The sequence below is a fragment of the Pelophylax lessonae genome (assembly GCF_965119305.1).
Source record: "Pelophylax lessonae genome assembly, chromosome: 2".
NCBI classification, from domain to species: Eukaryota; Metazoa; Chordata; class Amphibia; order Anura; family Ranidae; genus Pelophylax; species Pelophylax lessonae.
Genome location: NC_138769.1, coordinates 93,433,040 through 93,456,362, shown reverse-complemented (window position 1 = coordinate 93,456,362; position 23,323 = coordinate 93,433,040). Strand labels below are relative to the sequence as shown.

General features: G+C 45.0%; 1 protein-coding gene across 1 annotated transcript in view; it reads right to left on the bottom strand.

The window, feature by feature from the left end:
• BACH1 (BTB domain and CNC homolog 1) overlaps positions 1 to 23,323 on the bottom strand; it is a gene marked incomplete at its 3' end in the record, with an annotated part of 103,559 nt that overhangs the window by 15,646 nt on the left and 64,590 nt on the right. Inside the window, exons 2-3 of the mRNA XM_082246626.1 lie at positions 5,651 to 5,935; positions 2,787 to 4,115 (exon numbers count right to left, since the gene is read on the bottom strand). Of these exons, the coding sequence (XP_082102752.1) occupies positions 2,787 to 4,115; positions 5,651 to 5,890 (1,569 nt within the window). The 5' untranslated portion in view covers positions 5,891 to 5,935. The remainder of the gene's footprint in view (positions 1 to 2,786; positions 4,116 to 5,650; positions 5,936 to 23,323) is intronic.

The following is a 23,323-nucleotide window of genomic DNA, read 5'->3' as shown; positions in this document are numbered from 1 at the left end:
TTGCCCATAAAGTCCCACTTCTGCTTGGTTTGAGGACCCAAAAAAACCCATAAATGCATTTTAAGATATGTTGGAAAGTCTGTTAAATTTCTGTTAAATTTCAGGCCATTTAGAGAATTGCACCCCCCCCCCCCTAGAAATATCCAAGCACCCATCTCTCCAAAAGGGTTACAAGAGGCCAGCATGGTGTGGTGTGATGTATTACACGTTTTACTAAAGTCAAAGGTTCTGTTGGAGAGATACTCAAACTTCCTGTCTGGTAAAAAGGTTGTCCCCGGGACAGGAAATGAGAAGAAATCTCTCTCACAGCAACATGGATAGAAGTAAAAAGCTATTTGTAAACTGTCGCTTGTTCCTGTTGTAGATTTTTCCTCACTTTCTGTCTGATAAAAAGGTTGATTCCAGAACAGAAAGTGAGGGGTGATCTTCCTAATGTGGCCCCGTATATGAAAAAAAAAAAAAAAAAAGCCCAAGTCGATCAAAAAGAAAAAAAAAAAAAAAGTTTTGCACAGGTTATACTATGTGAGAACTTAAGCTACATGACAACCTGCACAAATACCAGCAACCCTGGACTGTGAACTTTCCTCCCCAGGCCGTAAAATATAAAAATGTTTTGTTTTTCAAGAATCTAGGCTAGGACATTACTCACATATACCTAGAAACCTGGTAACCCTGGATTTTAAACGTTCTTTCCTCATGCTGACTCAGCTCTTCTATACCCGTAGAGCTATGGCTTCTTACAGTCTTTTCTACCTCTCTTCGGGTTCAGGAGGTTTTCTTCTAACAGAAAACAAAGACTGAAGGTATTGTCCATACTTGAAACTCCCACCAAGATGCTCCAAGGCTGGCATTGCTCTGGGCTGATTGCTATACCTGCATGGCCCAGCCTTTGTACACATTTGTTGTGAAAGGTTTTTCCATGGCTGGGCTACTTTATTCAGGGATAAGCCAAGTAATGCTAAACTAGGGATGCACCGATCCGATATTCGGATCGGATATCGGCGCCGATATGGCCATTTTAGATGGATCGGGGGATCAGTAACATTGACCGATCCACTGGCCGATCCGGTTTTTGCTTGGTAACTGCTCAGCCATCCCTTACTAGGTACAGTAGTAGTATGGGATGGGAGCCGCTACTTTCTGTATAGGTCCGGCTCACAGGCGAAGTGATATCAGATGCACTCCGCCTGTGAATGGAGGAGCCGTACACATGAAGCAGCGGCTTTGCTCTGTACTGCAGCCGCTTGCTTTATGTGTAGCTCTGGATTGGTTCCGGTATCGGCGATTTCACAACGCCAGATATCGGTATCGGGTCCAAAAAAGTCGGATCGGTGCATCCCTACGCTAAACGGTGGCAACTTCAGGGCTAGTCAACAGTGCTACTCAAAAAGTAATTAGTGGGGGCTTACCCTGTGCTGACCTACAGTTTTCCATTTCAGTAAGCTGTCTGAATGGACACCATCAAATGTGCACAAGTTTGCTTCTCTTCATTCTTCTCTATGCAATTCACACATTGAGCTCCAAGGTACTTTGTGAATCCAACAATGTCCAATCCTATGCACACTAATTTACATTGAACGATCGACTTCATGTTAATGATAGCTCCATTCTTAATGGAGATAAATATTCCGCAGTCAAAACATGAAAATGCAAAGTGATAAGCTAACTATGTCTAATTCAGTTCAACAATCTGAGTCTCAGGGTAAAGCGCAGACTGAAGAAATCAATAGCAGGCAATCATATAACTACAACAAAATGAAATCTGCTTGACAGTTATTACACATTTTTCATGATTATTCACAGCTTTACTGACCAATTAAATTAGTCTCACAGCCTGAAAAATAGTGAGCTCTCCAACCTAGGAAAATGCTATTGCATGCCAGGACCGTAACTACAGGGGTCACACTTGCGACCTGGCCCCATATGGCACCCCTATCACACTTGGCTCTACACCCATGTCCCCCATTTTACTCATGCAGCTGCTGAAAGCCTGCTTCTTCTCCTCTCCCTCCCGCAGGCATTAAGTGGCATCAAGAGGAAAATGGAGGACAACAGTTCCTCTATATGAAGCTCCTGCCGTTCCTCCTCTTTTGGCTGCCGTGTGCTCCTCCCCCGTAGCAGTCACAAAGGTGTGGTAAATATGTCATTTTGTGGCCCCTTCCTTTTCTGAATGGACACAGTGAGTGATCTATACCAATAGCTCATGTGTCCATTTAAAACTGAAGCATAGCTTTGTGCTTTGGTTTGTGAACAAAAAGCTCTGTACAGATCTATTCCTGTCAATTCATTCTGTGCAGCTGAGACTGCGGATATGGAGACTGAGTGCCGTGTCCTCAATCTCCTTTCTCTGTTCCTAAGGGAAAATACCAGAGGTCTGTTTAGACCCCTGATATTTCACGGGGCTCCTAAAAAATTATAAAAAAATAAAATTGTAAAAAATAAAAAGAATGGTAAAAAAAAATAAAAACGACTGAAACTAGTGGCGAAACTACCAGGGTCACACAGGGCACAGCATGCAGGGCCCCCAAGACGGCAGGAAGGAGCCCGCTGCAGAACATGTGAAAGGGACCTTTCTGAGGGACTGTAATAAAAGGGCCCCATGATGGGAGTCAAGGGCCCTGGGGATCAGTGTAAGGACCCTGGGCCTGCAGCAAAAGGCCCCAGATGGGGGTCAGGTGGGCCCTTCATGGTTTCTTGCACTGGGGCCCCTAAGGTTCTAGTTACACCTCTGTTGCATACTATTTAAAGCCTTATTTCAAGCTCAGAAAAGTGAAATCAGATTTTACCTCACATTCTTGCTCTTTGGCAGATGATGACTCAATGCTATCATCTTCCTCGCTATCACTATCCGAGTCTTCATCCAAGTTGATGGAACAAGCATACGGGCACTCCTCTTGGGTCTTACTTGGAGCACTATCCTCACTGCTTAGCTGTGGACTGTTGGCACATGCATCATTAGTGAGATTGTTGATGAAGGGGCAAGATACTGGGTTGAGTGTTGTAAAAGTCCGTTCAGGGACCTCATTGGATATGGAGATGCCCAGCCATGGACATTCAGTCCTTTTCTCCATGTTGTTCTCTAACTGTGATTCCTTGTTGGTCACAATCTCCAACTGTTGTTGGCATGGATATTCAGCAGGGTACACATCAGACCAAAAACCTTTGGCAAGATGTTCAGCCACTTCTCTTTCCACATTACTGCGCTCCCTTAATAATGGAGGTTTTCCTGAAGCACAAAGTTGAGGTTCTACTACTAGCTCTGAGGTTAGAATTTCAGCTGCCTGGAGGTTGCTCTGGCGACTGTTGCTCCCTTCCGGCAAACCTGCGGTGCTGGAATCATTGGGGGTGTCCGAGTAGTTTAGGCTTCGGTATGGTTGATATGCACTGAAAGGCACTGAGCTGAAGTCTTGAGGACCCAAAGGAAAACAAGGTGAGTATGCAGCAGTCATGACTACTTTGTCATCAACACAGGTAAGGTTTTGATAAGAACTGCCAGGGCCCTGTGAAGGTACTAGATTTACTTCCATGTCAGACTTGGCTGCATGAATATCCTCCACCTGAGGTTTGGGCTGGCTGACTGGTTCAGAAGCATCACTGGATGGTGCTGGGGATGGACTCTGAGCATCCAGATTGCTAGAACACGTACTGACTGATCGCACCCGGCCACTTTTACAAGCTTTCTGAAACTTTCTGTACTTTGGACAAAGAGAGGAAAATCCGGAAGCACTGTCTCTGCCAAGGCAAAACGATTCACAGGGCTGCTTGGGGCTCTCAGGAGATGGGGAAATATTTTCAATCTCCGCTGGACATCTCAGGTTCTGAGTAAATTCCCCCCTCCACAGTTCCTCCACCTCATGCACCGGTGGTCTTCCCGACTCACTCTGTGGCCCAGCCGCCTTCGGGCAGAAAGACTTGCAGCATTTCTTTCTTGGGTCTGCCGGCTTGGCTTTGTTCTCCTGGAATTTTAACTTCAGGAATTCAAAACAGGTTTCTTCAACATCATGGATTTCGAGCAACTTAGCACACTTTCGGATTTCTGATAAGCTATCTCTGGTGATGAGAAGCTTAGAGGTATATGCAAACTGAAGAAGAGGCAAAAACCCTTTCACAGTTACCTAAAAAGTAATAAATTAAAAAAAGAAAAAGTCAACAAATCTGCATATGCACTTCAATAAAAACTTATGTCGCTAAAAGATTTAAAGTTCCATTCAGCCATTATCTAAAATGTGCCAGATTACTATAGGTTAAAGGCCAACTCCACCTTCAGCAACAGGTTATACCCGTATTTAGGGTTCACTGCTTTGTAGGTCCCTGTAAAAAAATAAACAAATGCACATTTTTTTTTTTTAATGCAAAAATATGTACATTTATTTTTTTTAGGCCCGAGTGTAAAGGAAACGTGGGCATGTGCATTTCTGCCTGCGTTTTTACAAATGTGAAAGGCGCCCCAATACAGGTAGCAGTTGTGTGTCTTGTTGGATGATTTTTGGCCTAAAAATACGCATCACCAAACACGCTTGGCTCAGTACCAAAATTTGGTACGTGAGCCTCATTGATGCGTTTTTCATGCAACAGGCAGCCCATTCAAGTCAACAGGCTGTCGCGCCAAAATGCGACACTACATATTTTACCGGATAAGTTCACCTTTAAAAAAAATAATAATAAATCCACATTTTTGCAGGTAAAAAGAAAAAAATGCATTTATTATTTTTGTCTTAGGAGCCTGTAAAGCATTGCACCCATGATCAGCAGATTGCAGGCTCAAGCAGACTGTGAGTAGAGCGGTCTGTCCAAACATCTGAGTTGCATGAAGATCAATGAACTACAAGGATGCACCCTTGTAATTCATTGAGAACTACATGCTGTCAGCAGCAATGGCTGACAGTAGTTGTAGTTCATTCATTCAAAGAACTCGGTTTTTGAATTGAGACAGCTGGTGCAGGGAGAAGTTCCCCCACCTGCTGTCAAAATGAAGGATCAGGTCGCGGTGTGGGCAGGTGATTTAGTAACATGTTCCTAAAAAAAATATCCTTTAAGTCCAATGAGGTACATGCCACCTGGTGAATTTAATCTCTTTAAATTTACATTTTTACTGAGCACATAGCTAGCGGTCTCTATACTTCCGCCACCTGACCTTCTGGTCTCCGCTCCTTGCGGCTGCATAGATGTTTGCAGCCACTCTGCCCACTCCTGCACTCTCCCTGCCCAATCACAGTGCAATGTATCAAGTGGACAAACAAGATACAAAGCTTTCAGAAAATGGACAGGGAGGGGGGAGGCGGGCAGAGCTGTTCCTGTGTGAAAAAGCAACAGCTCTTCTGTCAAAGTCCAGGGAGTGTGGTACTGTGAGCTGTACTCCAGAAGCTCAATAAAACTGTCAGTTGTAAATCATAGAGATAAGTCCACAAGGTGCCATGCATCTCATTTGACTTAATCCATAGTAAGCCAGCACATTTTAGTTTATCTTTAAAGTTAGGGCTGCAATGTGATTAGTACTGTAACTTGGGCATGCTGCTAGAAGAATTATTGGTTAATCATATGCTAACTTTAATATCAGCAGGTCAGCCTTACTGTTAGCAGTGTAAAAAGATAGACTCTGCATTAGCAGCATACAGGACATCGCTGCAAGATCAGTGCCATCCCCTCTCACCTCTTCAGGAAGGGCGATCGTGAAGTCCCCATCATAGGACTGGACAACACGGGACAGGAAATAATCACTGGAAGCTGCGAGCACAGTGCGATGAGCCCGGAACCTCTGATCTTCCACTACAACAGTCACATCGCATAGCAGACCCTGTTCCCGATGACTGTTCAGACGAAGGAGGACATTAGTGCTGTGGACCGAAGACTCATAGGCAAAAGGAGCATCCTTCTTCTCACTACAAGACATCCTGTATACGGTGCTCAGCAAGCATGCTTCCCTGTATGTCCACCACTGCAACACAACAGGAACAGAGTTAAATCATTGGCCATCAGTTCGGCGTCTTGTACAGATATTGAGAAATGAGTACACGCATACAACCTAAGGCTGAGCTCAAAGAAGATTAAAAAAAATTGTCAAGCAGTCATGTGCTCATTGTGTATTTTCATAAGCAACTGGTGTAAGTACTTGAATGTGACATGGTATCAGCCTTTTGCAGTCCCCTGTACAGCAGCACTCAGAATAGGAGAGTGAATATCCGCACAAGGAGTCAGGTGTTAAAAAGGAAAAATTCACATTTAACCACTTCAATACTGGGCACTTTCACCCCCTTCCTGCCCAGTCCAATTTTCAGCTTTTAGCGCTGTTGCATTTTGAATGACAATTGCGCGGTCATGCAAAACTGTACCTGAACCAAATTTATGTCATTTTTTAACCGCAAGGTTTTTTCTTTTTTGCTAAACAAATAAAAAAAAGACCGAAAAGTTTGAAAAAAAAAAAAAGTTTTTTTGTTTATGCTATACAATTTTGTAAATAGATACGTTTTTTCCTGCACTGATGAGCACTGATGAGGAGGCACTGATGGGGTGGCACTAATAGGCAGCACTGATATGCAGCATTTGTGGGCACTGATAGGCGGCACTGCTGGGCACTGATAGGCGGCATTGATCGGCACTAATGGGCACTGATAGGCGGCACTGGTGGGCAATAATGGGCACTGATAGGCGGCACTGGTGGGCAATAATGGGCACTGGTGGGCAGCACTGAGGGGAAGGCACTTGCGGGAAGCAACGATTGGGGAGGGCACTGGCGGAGATTGCCATTCCTGGTGGCCATGGTGGGCATCCCTGGTGGTTCTAGTGGCACCCCCCCCCCCCCCCGAGGGTCTGCACTGGTAATCAATCAATGATCTGATTACCAGTGCAGACCCCCCCTTTCAGGAGAGCCACAGATCGGCTCTCCTCTACTCGTGCCTGTCAGGCACGTACTGAGGGAAGCCGATCAATGGCTTTTCCTGTGTACTGTGTGACCAGCTGTGATTGGACACAGCTGGTCACATGGTAAAGAGCCTACGTCAGTAGGCTCTTTACCGAGATCGGAGATGCGGTGTGTCAGAGTGACATGCCGCATCACTGATCGCCGCGCCCTCCCGGGGGCATTATCCTGCCGCCATCATGACGTCCGGTCAGGATAATGCAACCACTTTCCCGCCGTCAATTGCCTATAGGGTGGGCGGGAAGTGGTTAAGTTAAAAAAAAAAAATGGATTTTTGTAAGATCTTACCGTAAAATCCTTTTCTCTTAAGCTCATTGACAGACGTAGTCTTCTTGATTCTCAAGAGCTGGGTTATGTTGTCTCCGCAGGAGTAGGTCTAGGCAGAAAGACAAAACGTTCTGGCTCCATCTTAGGGGCAGTCCCTGAGGGTATATCCTCCCTCTCTCTGCTACAGGGAATCAGTTCTGTTCTAAAGCAGTAACAGAGAATTTAACCCAACCCAACTCAATGATAGAGGGGCGGGTACTACGTCTGTCAATGAGCTTAAGAGAAAAGGATTTTACGGTAAGATCTTACAAAAATCCATTTTTCTCTATCGCTCATTGACAGACGTAGTCTTCTTGATTCTCAAGAGCTGGGACATCCAGAAGCAGTGCCACAAAATGAGGGGTGGGATTGACAGAATCAAAATCCAATCTAGAAGGCCCAACCGGAGCCAACCAGAAGTATCAAAGGACTCATCGAGTAAACAGATGAGACCTACCCCACAAATCCTCGAGGTAGACCAACAGTCTCCTCAAACAGTGGCCTGCAGGAACCTTGCAGCCAGAAGAGGCATCTGACGATGCCATCACATAAACCTTATACAATATTGTAAAGGTATGAACCGACTACTAAACAGTCGCCTTGAAAACCTGAACCACTGACGCCTGATGGCGGAAGGTCCAGGAAACTCTAAGCGCCCGAGTAGAATGCGCCTTAACAGGGAACGGGGGATCCCGACCCTTAGATAAAATAAGCCTATACCACCGTCTGTCTGATCCATCTAAAGATGGTCGCAGCAGAACAGGCAACCCCTTCTTAGGGCCATCCGTGATCACAAACAGTGAATCCGTCTTACAAATTGAATCCGTAGTATACAAGTATATCCTGATCGCCCGAACTACATCCAAGGAATGCCATGCAAATTCGAGGATGATTGGGCTAAGGACATAGGAAGGACAATACACTGTCCTTATTCAATGAAACTTTGAAACCACCTTAGAAGGAAGGATGGATTCGGATGAAGAACAACCTTATCCCTATGAACCACCAGATCTGGGGAACAACAGGATAATGCAGCCAGTTCTGACACCCTGCGTGCAGAAGTGATAGCCACCAAGAAGACCACCTTCTGGGATAAAGTAAGCAAGGGAATCTCCCTGATATTTTCAAAGGGAGGTGTCTGAAGAACCGACAGCACCAAATTAAGATCCCAGGATGGTAACGGCGCGTGCACTGGCAGAGCCAGGTGTCGCACCCCCTGGATGAAATTCCGCACCAAGGAATGAGTAGACAAAAGCTTCTGAAAGAAGATAGCAAATGCTGAAACCAGACCCTTGATAACACTCAAGGCCAGCTTCTGCTCAACTCCCTGTTGCAGAAAGCCAATATTCGGACTACCGAATAAAGATGTAGATGGAACCCAAGGGATTCACACCACACAATATAAGACTTCCATGTACGATGATAATCTTTCTGGAAGTCGCTTTCCTTGTTTTAACTAGAGTAGGAATAACTGAAGCTGACAATCCCTTGTCCTTCAGCACCTGGGTCTCAATAACCAGGCCGTTTAAAACCAGCGATCGTAAAGCAGGATGGAAGATCGGTCCCTGAGACAGTAGATCCTCCCTGAGAGGAAGTCTCCACGGGACGTCCGCCATCAGTCTGACCAAGTCGGCGTAACAAGCTCGACGAGGCCAGTCCGGAGCTGCCAGGATTACTGGAATTCCTTCCTCCTTTATCCTGCGAAGAAGTCTTGGCAGTAACCCAAGAGGAGGGAAGGCATACATTAGCTGGTATTGCCCCCACGGGGCGATCAGTGCGTCTGCGGTTTCTGCTAGAGGATCGCGGGAGCGAGCCACGAATCTCTGAACTTTCCTGTTGAATCGAGATGCCAACAGATCCATATCTGGGGTGCCCCATCGTAGGCACAACTGGTGGAAAACGTCTGGATGGAGGGACCATTCCCCCTGATCCAGAGTCTGACGGCTGAGATAATCTGCCTGCCAATTCTCCACCCCCGGAATGAACACCGCAGAGATTGCTGGAACAAATCGTTCCGCCCAGCGAAGAATGCAAGCCACTTCTTTGGCCGCTCGGACACTCTTGGTGCCCCCCTGGTGATTGACATAAGCCACGGCCGTGGCGTTGTCCGACTGGATCCGAACCGGGCTGCCCTGGAGCTGCTTGGTCCAGTGAATCAGACAAAGTCTGATCGCTCTCAGTTCCAATACATTTATCGGTAACCTGGATTCTTCCGGGGACCAAAGTCCCTGGACAGATAACTGACCGAGAATTCCTCCCCATCCAGATAGACTGGCATCCGTGGTCACTGTCGTCCAATATATTGGCAGAAATGACTTTCCCTGGCTGAGCATCGGAGACCGAAGCCACCAGACCAGAGACTCTCTGGTCTGTTTGCTCAATCGATCTGATTGTCCAGGGATTCCGGATTCCGATTCCATCTGAGAAGAATCTCTTGCTGAAGAATTCGGGTATGGGACTGGGCAAATGGGACTGCTACGAAGGAAGCCACCATCAACCCCAGAACCCTCATGCAAGTCCGAAGGGAAGACCAGCTGTTGGATAGTAACAACTGGACTGCTGATTGAATCTTTCGGAGTTTCCCTACCGGAAGAAAAAACTCTTGTCCTGACTGTGTCTAGAATTAGACCCAGATATTCGAGCCTCTGGGTGGGAACCAGAAATGACTTTTGCTGGTTCACCAGCCACCCGAATTCCTGTAAAGAAATCATAGTAATTTCTATGTTTTGTAGCAAGGTCTGAGGAGACTCTGCATGAAGCAGAAGATCGTCTAGGTAACCAAGGATCGATATGCCTCTTTGGCGTAGAAGTGCCAACATTGGGGCCAACACCTTCGTGAAGACCCGCGGAGCCGTGGCGAGAGCGAAAGGTAACGCCACAAACTGATAGTGGTTCTCTTCTACGGAAAAGCGTAGAAACCGCTGATGTCCTGCGAAAATGGGAATGTGAAGATATGCGTCCTTGATGTCTATGGACGCTAGGACATCCCCTGGATGCAGAAAGGCTGCTACTGTGCGAATGGACTCCATTCTGAATCTTCTTATGTTGACAAAAGAATTGAGTGCCCTTAAGTCCAGAATTGGACGCACTTTGCCCTCTTTCCTGGGTATTGTAAATAGGTTTGAATAAAACCCTTGAAACCGTTCTGTCCAAGGAACGTGGACTACCACTCCTTGTTGTAGTAAATCTGTGACTGCTCTCCGCAGATCGTCTAAACGATCCGGGGATAGTCGGCTATTGGAAGGGAAGAATCGCGCCGGTGGGAGAGATCGAAACTCGATCTTGTACCCTGACCTTATGACTTCCCAAACCCATCTGTCCGGGATTCTGGAAAGCCATGGATCCGGGAACCGGCGAAGACGTCCCCCCACCCCAGTTATGGGTGGGGGCGCACCTTCAGGCTTGGACGGTTTATCTTCAGGTCTAGAGGGGGCGGGCTTTTGCTTGCCCGACCAACGACCCCTGACGCCTCCTGCAGGAGCTTTGGAGGACTTAATTTTTTCACCCGCGGGACGAAAAAACCTCTTGTGAGCAGAAAACGAAGGCCCTCGTCTTTGACGAGTTCCTTTACCTTTAAAATTTTGCGGTAAAAAGGTGCTCTTTCCACCCGTGAGATCCTAATGATCTCATCTAAGTTGGCTCCAAATAGACGCTCTCCTAAAAAGGGGATATTAGCCAATGCTTCTTTGGAACCTTGGTCGGCTAACCAACCTTTTAGCCACAGTGTACGCCTGAGAACCACCGCAGAGACAGATGCTCGCGCCAATAATGAAGTGGCGTCTAACGCCGCATCACACACAAACTGTAACCCCTGTATCATTTGTTCCAACGAATCGGATACCGCCTGAGGGACCTCTTCTAGGTCCCGGCGTAACCACTTGGTCCATACAGTTACAGCCTGCGAAACCAGACCAATAGCAATTATTGGTCTGAAAGCTGATCCAATCAAGGTAAACATGGTGCGAGACATAGCTTCTATCTTGCGATCCACTGGATCTTTAAAAGACGGAGCGTCTTCTAGAGGAATAACCGTGGCTTTATTCAATCTAGCAATAGGTGAATCCACCAAGGTGGTTCTGTCCATTTCTTAATGAGGGTTTCCTCAAACGGATAACGCCTGTTAATGCGTTTTAGAAATAGTAGAAATGCGTTTTGGCAGACGCCATTCTTCTTCGATTGGATTGCCAAAACATTTGGGCAATGGAAAAACCTTCGCCACTTTGATGCGTTTTTTAGTCCCAAAAGGGATTTCAGTTTCAGCTATTTCTGACGGAATACCCTGTAATCTTAAGGTTTCTTGAACAGATACAATGAGTGCGTTTACCAACGCTTCCTCTCTGGCTATGGCTGATGCCGAAACATCCTCCTCACTGTCTGAAAAGACAGTACACGAGACACCAATACCAGATGAAGTACCTGCAACTGCAGAAATAGGCTCAGAGTCTGAATCCGAGGTTTCAGATAATAAGGGGTTAGGCGGGGGTCGCTTACTTGCGCCCTGTCCCTGACAAGCCACCTCCACCCGGGACACAAAAGCTTCCATAATAGCGGACAATGATTCAATCGTCAGTGGGGTGCTGGAGGATCCCGCAGACCCCTCGAGGGGATCCGGAGGAGATACATGAGTGGCAGGGTCCATGTTAATTCAGGACACCTTTGCCAGAAAACACAAAAAAAACTTTTTTTTTTTTTTTTTTTTTAAATAAAAAATACCTCTTTTTTTTTTTTTTTTTTTTTTAAATTTCTTTTTTTTTTTTTTTTTTTTATGTGTCTCCCCCTAGCGCAATAGCGCCCCTCAGAGTACCTGCTTCTCGATCCCACAGAGAGAGAGAGGGACCCCCAAGGCTCACCAACCGATGCAGTGAAGTTTCCAACCAACTGCAGTCAGCGTCTGTCATTTACAGACTGGAAGGAGCTGTTGCTTTTTCCCGGGTAGAAGGACGTGGCTCCGCCCCCTGTGTACGCCTTCCGGCGTTCCCAGCTCTCCACGAGGTAGCTGGGCTCATGAAACATGGCCGCCCCCATACAGGAGACATTAAACTCCAAAAACATGGCGGCCGACGTGACCTGAGGACATGCATGCACCTGGTCTACGGCAAAATGGCGGCGGACCGCCGAAATCGTTTTTCCCAGCACATCCACCTGCATCTCTGCTGAGTGGCGATTGATTGATCTACAGGAGATACACTACAAATAAGGTAGGATTATACCTCCTATGTCTGCTGTAATGCTACAGTCTGCTGGGTAGAGTGTTAGCTCTCAAACCAAGTCCACTTCCCACAAACACATACTGTATTTACAAGGGGGACTTTTAGTGTCAGATATATACTGACCATGTATGGAGGGGCCCATAATACATACTGCCTCATAACGAGGAAAGAAAAAAGGGAACGTTTACTCACCATACCGAACCGACAGGCACCCTCTCTTCACAATACCCTCTCCACCGGGGTGGGGGTTTGTGGACCACTCCGGACGCCTCGACTCTCTGGTTCCTGGCGTCCAAGCGAGACTTTTAACTCGCAAGGTCAGTCCCTCCACTGGGACTCAGTCGCGGCCGACCCAGCGCGGAGCTCTGGTCTGCACGCGCTCGTAGGCAGAAACCGGGGTGACCACTGGATCTCAACATCCAGCCCGTCGCCCGGCCCCGCATACTTACTTGAATGTGTCGCGGCCGACCAAGCGCAATGCCATGGTCTGCGCGCGCTCGTAGGCCGGCTGGGGTGACCACAAGTGTCGCCCAGTCCGGCATTTTTGCTTGAAGATCTCACAGGAAAAACACTGGAGAAAAACTACCTAAAAAATGTCTTTTTCTTAAAGAAAAAAGTCTTGCCAGGACCAAAAGATCCCAGCAAGGAACTTAGGTCCTTACTCCTGACTAGACAGAAAAAAACTGATTCCCTGTAGCAGAGAGAGGGAGGATATACCCTCAGGGACTGCCCCTAAGGTGGAGCCAGAACGTTTTGTCTTTCTGCCTAGTCCTACTCCTGCGGAGACAACATAACCCAGCTCTTGAGAATCAAGAAGACTACGTCTGTCAATGAGCGATAGAGAAATAATAATAATAATAATAATAATAATAATAATAAATGCACATATTTTTGTAGGTTAAAAAAAAAATGTACACCTATTTTCTTTCCCCACACAGGAGCTTGTAAGGTTATTGCACCCACGATCAGTAGATCACAAGTGCAATGTCAGGCTCCTGAACACTTTCCCTCCAGCTTTCTGCTCATACCTCCCTATGGGCTTTCAATCAGAAAGCTTGAGGAAGAGTCAATGGGGTTAATTTACTAAAAGCAAATCCACTTTGCACCACATGTGCACTGCAAGTGCAGTTGCTGTAGATCGGAGGGGGGACCTGCAAGGAAAATAAAAAACAGCATTTTAGCTTGTACATGATTGGAAGATAGAAATTAGAGCTTCCCCTCAGATCTACAGTACTGCACTTCTAAGTGCATTTGCAGGGCGCTGGTTGTGCCTTTAGTAAATAAACCCCAATGTCAACAGCATTTTGTATTCAGTGTTTTAACATGAATAAAATGGCATCCAGTTTGGGATGATATTACTTTAGGGCAAATTCACACTGCTTATCAGTTAAAGTGTTACTAATCCCAGGAGCCTGCATTCACTATATCTGGTCTCCCACCGTACAAAGAACATGGAAATGCAATAATATTAGTAAAACTGCTAAATACCTTTTCTCATCAGCAGTATATAGCAGTCTTGTGACTTCTACCAATGTCTGGCTGAGCACTGATTAAAGCTTGTAGTTTGTAAAGTTTTCATTATCTTCTGTCTTAGGAGGCTGCCTAACCCCTGACCCTCAGTCTAGACAGTGCTAATTGGCCTGTGCTGATCACATGTACCCTCCAAAAAAAAGAAAAACTCTCTCTAGCAATACACACCAAGCTATGCGCATGTGCAGAGTACCTCCAAGTCTCTGTTTTATCAGCAGATGGATTGGGGACAGTAAAAGAAGGGGAGGATCAGAAGACAGGAACAAACAGCCTTTTTACACAATGCAGAAGATTAACCCCTTAGGTTCCAGTGAGTATAACAAGCATGCTTTACGGCACATACATACTGATATTACTGTTGTGGGTTTAGTAACATTTTAAACTGCAGAGGACTGAAGTAATTCAGCGCACCATACAGAACCCTTTTTTTAGCACAAGCTTTATTAGAAGTGTACAAAATGCACACTTCATTCACTGCAATGTCAGGCAGTGTGATGGGCTGCTACAGTGCGATTCAGCCCTGTGCCCTGCGTTAAAACACAGCAGGTCTGCATTTTAGCACAGCTCTAGGCTGTGGTGCAGTATGAATGGGATACATAGGAAACAATCCTAGGAAAGAGTCTGTCACTGCACCCTATATAGTGTGAACTGGCCCTTAATCTAGACAGGGCGTAGCTTTCGCACTGGTTTGAGTAATTCCCTCTACATGTTCCCTGTAAACTGAAAAATAGTTGATCATCACATCAGAAAACAGCTTGCTATGATGAAGACAGTAATGTACTGAGCCAAGCAGAAAACGTTACTTTGGATTAGGTGACTCAGGACATTAAATGACACATACAGATAATGGGTCATGCGGGGACAAATGATAATGGGTTCTTTTGACAAAAAAATAATAAATGCACTTTTTTTTGCAGGTAAAAAAAAATGTGCATTAATTATTTTGCTGCAGAAGCCTGTAAAAGCATTGCACCATTGATCAGCAGATTGCAGATGCCATACAGCTCTCTTGCAGACCTGTCAGTGTATCTGTGTGCATAAGGAACAAACTATTCAGAGAAAGGGAATACAATAAGACTCGTGGCCACTCACTAAAACTAGAGGAAAGGCGGTTTAACCTTAAAGTATGCAAGGGGTTCTTCACTTTAAGAGCAGTAAGGATGTGGAATTCTCTTCCACAAGCAGTGGTGTCAGCAGGGAGCATCGATAGTTTCAAAAAACTATTAGATGGGCACCTTAAAGACCACAACATACAGGGGTATACAATGTACGGTTAACAGCAAACACACACACACATCATAGGTTGAACTGGATGGACTGATGTCTTTTTTTAACCTCACTAACTATGAAACTATGTGAGCTCGAACATCATACAGGTATAGCCAATACATGCTGACAAGAAGAATCAATTAACTAGTACTACCACAGCCCTCACAGTACCAAGGTAGTTCATCGACAACTATAAGCTGACAGCCGCTAAGGCTGTAGGGACTTTGTAGTTTTCCATTCACAGAACACCAAGCTAATTTTTTTAAAATAGTGACAGCTAGCAGGGGGAGAAAAAGATCCCTGGCTAGCTGTCAAAAGCGGGGGAGTGTGTAACATAAAATGTTACACACTGAATAGGAGTGTAACAAGCAACATATTATGAAAGGTGAACTTCTCCTTTAAGAGCATAATGTGCTAGTATGCAACACATACTAGCACATAATGAAAGATTACCTTAAAACAAAGCCCTCCAGTGGCACGCTGTCACCATTGACAGGGCTTCCATCTTCGCCCAGTGTTCCTTCTGGGTTCGCGGGCTTCAGACGTTTGAATGGCCGAGCTGTGATTACGTCGCTCCCGTGCGTGAGGACGTCATTGGCTGCTAAAAAAACAAATATCTCCTAAACGGTGCAGGTTTAAGAGATATTTACTGCATCTTCAGGTAAGCCTTAGCCTTACCTGTAGGTATAAATAAACAAGCGGACTTTACTACCACTTTAACCACTTGCCGACCGCCGCACGACTATCTACGTCGGCGGTCAGCCCCTCACAGGCAAACTAACGTAGGGCTACGTTGCTTGCTTGTGAGGGTCTAGGGAGCGAGCGCGCGCCCCCGGGGGCGCGCTCCCGCTCCCGCGTGGTCACGGACCCCCCCGCGCGTGTGACCAGCGGACCCGATGTCCGCCGGTCACTCGGCGATCGGCGGGGGAGAGGGAGAATGTCAGGCAGCTTGTGTAAACAAACTGCCTGTCATTCTCCTCGCTGCAAAGACACTGATAAAACGGATCTGGTATGTAGATCCGTTGATCAGTGTCCTTACAGATAGAGCCACAGCCAATCACAGTAGAAACCACGCCCCTAGGGACACACACAGCCCCTCCCTTCCAAATAAAGTTAACCCCTTCACTACCAGTGTATTTTTACAGTAACAGTGCATATGTATAGCACTGATTACTGTAGAAATGTCACTGGTAACCCCAAAAGTGTCAGTCAAGGGTCCGATCTGTCCGCCGCAATGTCGCAGTACCGCAAAAAAAAAATCGCAGATCGCCGCCATTACGCGTTAAAAAAAAAACAACAAAAATGACAAAAATCTTTCCCTTTGTTAGTAAACGCGATAACTTTTGCGCAAACCAATCAAAATACGCTTTTTGCGATTTTTTTTACCAAACATAGGTAGCATAAAACAAATTGGCCGAAAATTTTTAAAAATTTTGATTTTTACATTTTTTTTTGGGGGAATTTCATATAAAAAAATGTGAAAAATATTGCTATTTTTGCAAAATTGACGCTCTTTTTTTGTTTATAGCGCGTGATCAAAAAAATCGCACAGGTGATCAAATACCACCAAAAGAAAGCTCTGTTTGTGGGAAAAAAAGGACGTCAAATTCGTTTAGGTACAGCGTCGCACGACCGCGCAATTGTGCGTTAAATTCACGCAGTGCCGAATCGCAAAATACCCCCTGGTCGGAATGGGGGTAAAATCTTCCGGGGCTTAAGTGGTTAACCACTTTACGTCTGCTCACTGTGCTGCTACTGGGGCACAGTGGCTCGTTATCGTCTGGCGACATAGACCTACGTCACCAGACATTCCCCTCTCTCGGCGGCGCGCGCGGCGCCGGAGGCTCGCTCCCGCTGTATTCAGTTAGAGCGGGAGTCGGGCCAGGGGAGGAGCGGCGGCGATCACTGCTGCTCTTCCCCAATCGTTGGGGATCTAGTGTGGAAATCCGCCCGCTTGTGTAAACAAAGCGGGCGGATCTCCTAAGTGACAGGCAGGGTCAGATTGCAGGGTTCAGCATAGCTGAACCCTCGATCTGTCCTTGTGTCACTCAGTCACCTCCCCCCACACACATGTCAGTAACCACCAGTCATACATTAACCCCTCCCTCTCCAATAAAGTTAACCCCTTCCCTGCCAGTGTCATTAATACAGTAACAGTCCATATGTATAGCACTGATTACTGTAGTAATGTCACTGGTACCCCCAAAAGTGTCAAAAATGTCAGTAAAGGGTCCGATCTGTCTGCTGCAATGTCGCAGTCCCGCAAAAAAAAAAAAATTATGCAGATCGCCACCATTACTCGTTAAAAAAAACACACCAAAAATGACAGAAATCTTTCCCTTAGTTAGTAAACGCAATAAATTTTGCGCAAACCAATCAAAATACGCTTAATGCGATTTTTTTTACCAAAAGTATGTAGCGGAAAACAAATTTGCCTAAAATGTTAAACAATTTTGATTTTTACATTTTTTTGGGGGGGGAATTTCATATAAAAAATGTGAAAAATATTGTTATTTTTTCAAAATTGTCGCTCTTTTTTTGTTTATAGCGCAAAAAGTAAAAATCGCACAGGTGATCAAATACCACCAAAAGAAAGCTCTGTTTCTGGGGGAAAAAAAGGACTTCAATTTAATTTGGGTACAGCGTCGCACGACCGCGCAATTGTCCGTTAAATTAACGCAGTGCGGAATCGCAAAATAGGGCCTGGTCAGGAATGGGGTAAAATCTTCCGGTCTTAAAGCGGTTAAAAATACGCTCATTGAGAATTTTTTTGTCAAAGACATGTAGTTAAATACATTTTGGCCTAAATATATGACAAAAATTTAATATATTGGATATTTTTTAACTGTCAAAGTAGAAAAATATTGTTATTTTTTCAAAATTGTTGCATTTTTTTTTATTAATATCGCAAAAAATTTAAATCGCACAGGTGATCAAATACCACCAAAAGGAAGCTCTGTTTGTGGGGAAAACAAGGGCGTAAATTTTGTTTGGGTACGGCATTGCATGACCGCGCAATTGTCAGTTAAAGTTGCACAGTGCCGAATCGCAAAAAGTGGCCTGGAAGTAAAGCAGCAAAATCCTCCAGTGGTAAAGTGGTTAATCTCATGTGCATGACCCCCCCCCCCCCCCCCAATGTCCCCATCCCCACTCTCATGCTATAGCTGATCCTTTACGTGATGCACGAGGATAGTCCGACTCGAACATCATGTGTACCGTAGCCCTAAAAGATTGTCAGAAGTAGACAACGACATGGATTAAGTGACAAGGACAAGAGCAGAGGTCACGTTGCTAGATGGCAGCACACAAGAGGGTATGCACATCAAGGCAAGAGTCCACCAACCCCAAAAACAGTGAGGTTCATCTTTAGCCGCATATATTGTAGATCGATTTGAATAGTACACAGTTTCATAAACACACACACAATGCTGGTTTTGCAAACTAATATTTCAGACAGGGTGCACACAGAAGTCACAAACCATTATGGCTTTTCTAAAGAAGCAATCTCATTTTAGATACTGTCTTTGATCGAGACCTTCTACAAAACCAAATGAAGGTGGAAGTGGAAAGTAAGAAATAAGAGGAGTCACAGCTTTGACTCATTTATATGTGTAAATTTCAGCTTGGGCTTATGAGCTCCGTAAACAGCAGCCTTTCTTCAATGGAAGGAGAAACCAAGGAACAAAGAAAATGGCGTCCATACCTCCACCCGGTGGCTAAATATGAGTATTGCGATACACAATATTTTCTACTTCAAATGTTTTTATTTTTTAGTCCAGACATGTCTGTACCATGTGATCACTGTGACCAATCACAGAGATCAACACAAGAGTACACAATAAAAGGCATGAATCAAAGCCATTCATTGTGTACAATTGTCATGCGATCTGCTGTGATTGGTCACAATGATCACATTGTATCGGCAGTGGGCTGGTACACTGATCTGTCATCCGCTGTGAGGTCATATGACATTCACCCAGGATAATAGGGCTTCCGTTCGGCCACCATTTTACAATAGGCCAGGCGGGAAGCAGTAAAGAGAAAGTACAAGTTCATTGTGCAATTCATATAAAAAGGAATATAAACAACTCCGTAGCTCTGACATTTGATAACATATGCTGTCTCATGGCTTCTGAGAAGGCATAATGTTATCAGCATCAGGTCTGCCACAACCGCAGCTGTCAGAGCGATCGACTCCCTGCTCCACAGTGCTGTCAAACAATGATAACCAAGGGGTAAAATATAAATAGTTTACAACTGGTCCTCTTTAAAGTAAACCTGGCAAGCCCTGGGCAGTTCCAACTAAGCATTAGATGATAAAATGCATATGTAGAGATTACCTGGTTCAAGCTAAAGCAAATCACTTGATTCAGAAACTATATGCAAACCTTGACTTTATCCACCTTTTATTTTAAATTGACTGTAGAAAATTAGGAAATTTCCATTACAGTGTCATAGCGCCAAACATTACCTGCCAGCTAGCCAAACAAACCACATTTTATTACGCGGCAGTTTTGTGCTTTCGCAGAAAACCGATGTGAAACCTGCATGGCAGTCCAAAGTCCACTTTTGTCTGTTTACACGCACACATCAAAAAATACAATGGGTCTATTAAAACGATAGCATCACATGTTCTAATGGAAAAACCAGCAGCTCTGATGTGCCATCATTTATGGTAATTGTCAACACGTTGGATAGCCAGCTCAAAGTATTCATACCTACCCAAAATAATTATCGAGGACTCAAAAAACATATTCATTTATAAAAATATAAGTAAAGGGATCCATGCCATTCCCTCTGCTATCCTATATAAGAGTAGCTGTGCATAGAGATTGTTGTAAGCACCGTATTGATCCCGCTGTTATGTCTCAGCTCTCTAGCAATCCCTAGTTAGCAGCTGTGAAATGGTGTGTAAAAAACCAACTTTAGACGAGCTGCTCATGTGCCTGTGTACAGCAAGTCTGCCTGAACTTGATCTCTCCTTTCTCAATTGTCTAGAAAGGGTCTCTATGTACATAAATGGTTTAATAGAATGGCAAATAGAATAGCTAGGATCCCTTTAAAGTAACCCTGGTTTTACCCATGAAAGGAAAAGCTGCGATTTTGCTTTAATTATTCCTTTCCAGTTGCATATACTCCTCTTCCTTTCACTACCCCACTGCTGGGAGCAAAAAAAGATGTCCCTGTGACAACCTTGAGCACCTATATGACAGTGCTGAGTGTCTAAGTAGCCAAATATTGTCACCAGAAAGGGGGCAAGTCACATGCTCCCCATACCCAATGTACTAGGTAATTTGCTTCATTCCTGGTAGAAAGGATTAACAAAAAAAAAAAAAAAAAACAATCCCTGTGTTAGTAAAACAAAATGAATGAATGTGCAACTGATAACACATTCAGACCCCGTTCACACTGGGGCGACCTGTCAGGCGACCTGGTCGCCTGACAGGTCGCCTGCCATAGAGAAGCTGTGGACCCGTTCTAATAGGAGCGACACAAGTCGCTCCGACTTAGAAAAAGGGTCTGGAGCTTCTTTGGGGCGACCTGGAGCGACCTGCATAGAGTTCAATGATATGAACTCCGTGCCGGCCGCTCCGAGGTCACGGTGCGAGCTGCGCACCGCGACTTCACAGGTCGCCCGGCAAAGTCGGGTCGCCCCAGTGTGAACGGGGTCTCATTCTTTCATAACTGACAAGTACTACAATCTCTCTCCTTCCTTTGTTCTAAGGGGAACAGTAGGGATCAACAATTAGCATGTGATCGCTGGGATGATCAAATCACTTCGATTATATGGTACCCAGCCCCTCAGGTTGGCTGGGTACAGTATCTCGGTGTTGAAAGTAAAGGTTAACCCGCTCTACGGACCTAAAGAGTATATAAGGTTGGTACGTGCGGCATCAAAACCAAAATGGAATGGGTGTAACCATTCACAAGATAAGGTGATACCCACGCGGTGTGAAGGGTAAAAAGAAATACTTTATTCAAAAATTGAGAATTAATAACATGTCTGCAAACACAAATCACAAGACATGACATTAACATGATTAAAACATGCGACTGCTGCCCTCACTGTGGACTGCCACCTGGTGGTAGTGCCCCATAAAATACAAAAAATGCTAATGTGCAAGTGAGTAGTGGCGCTGCCTATTGATAAATATAAACTGAATGTAAACACATATGTGAAATGTTGATTAAAAATAGGTTTACAAATCAAAAAGATAGTTAGCACATAAACCAACACGATAGTGAGGTGTATTATTGGTGCTATAAAGTTGAATCTGACATGTGCAAAAAAAATGTATAAAAATAAAAAAACACAAGCAGTTGGGATATATACATAAGAGCTTCATACGAAGGTGCCTATGTGCTAAGTAAATAATACAATGTGCAAAAGGTACAGTATATATAGTGCAATGTGCAAAACGTGGCAGTGTATATGGAACAATGTGCAAAACGTGGCAGTGTATATGGAACAATGTGCAAAACGTGGCAGTGTATATGGAACAATGTGCAAAACATGGCAGTGCCAATGCACAGTGAATGTTTTTAGCTACAAGAGGTCCCTAAAGGGGATCCTTCTAGCCATACAATGAGAACAGTGGCAAACTTTGGTGGGATGTTAGAGTCCGTTCGTCAAGGGGCTAATGTTCCTTTAACAAGCCTCCCAATTGACAGTACAGTATATCCAATGTTGAGATTCAGTCCCAATCTTCTATGGTATTTCTAAGTACCTTCCTCCCTTCGCCACACCCAACCCCTATTTTCTGCTTTTGTTTCCTAATTTTAGTGATCAGCGTAATCTCTGACACTGATAGGTCTTTGCTGAAAAGGAGAGACTAGAGAGCCTAGGGCTTGCCTACCCTGAGGGAAATTTCTGAAGACTTCATGAGGGTTATGTCTGGGGAATTTCCTAAAGAGACGGTGATGTTACAAACTGTTGTCACATAACATGCCCACATACCAGGGTGCTAAAGTAGGCCTTGGTCAGAGGTTTTGCACCAGATTTAATATATGCACACTTAATAATGTCACATTATACTGTAGGTATTACAGAGATCTCGCTAAAGACGCCTTTATTTTCCTCTCTGCCCATAATGCTGGTCCTCAGTCAAGCATCATTCAAGTCCAACATCTACTTTCTGGCCTAACAAGCAGATCCGGAGAGGATACATTATTGTAAATCCTCGTAAATGTTCTTAGCCATCTGTAAACTTCTCACACCTCCCCTCTGCTTCAGAATTTACCGTATTACAATATATGGTTTAAGGGAATGTTCAATAGGGGAAATTGGAGAAAAGAAACACTTTCTCCTGCCTGCAGCAGACTGATGATCTCCTTCTCCCAGGCAGCACCTCTCAAACCTAGATACAAGACCTATGACTGGAGCACAGATAAAGACAAAAGGTACTAGCTTTTGAGAAAAATATACTGCTGCAGTATATTATGTCAATTTAGAAATGTAATAGATGGACTGGAGCCGATTACTACCCTCGAGATTGTTAAATGTACAGAACCCAGCCACCTCATTTCCATATTCTACTCCGAGCTCCACACACCCTCTTCCACCACTATGGCGTATGCACTCAAGACTCGTTGGGAGCGGAGTGTGGGGGCAATGGAGGATGAGGAGTGGGAGTATGCCCTGGAGACAAGTCGTCGTGTGTCGCCGAAGCTGTCGGACCGCTTGACCCAGACCTTTATACAGTACTCCACCAGGCCTATCTCACCCCCCTTAGACTGACGAAATATAACACAGACCTGGTCCCCTCTTGCCCTATGTGCAGAGACCCTGAGGCCTCCTTTTTTCATCTACTATGGAGCTGTCCCCAACTGCAGGCTCTCTGGCGCCAGATTGTCGCTTTCCTCCATGACAAAATGGGATCTCCTCTACAGCTCTCCCCTAAGGCGTGCCTCCTGGGGGTCAACCCGGATGCAGAGATGCCCAAGTCCACTATAATATTCCTTCAGGAAACATTGTTTGTTGCACGTAAACTGATAGCCAGACAGTGGATGAGGACCACTCCCCCTACTTTTGGGCTCTGGATTAAAGAAATAAACAGTATCCTCCCTTTTCATAAAATTCTCTACAAACACA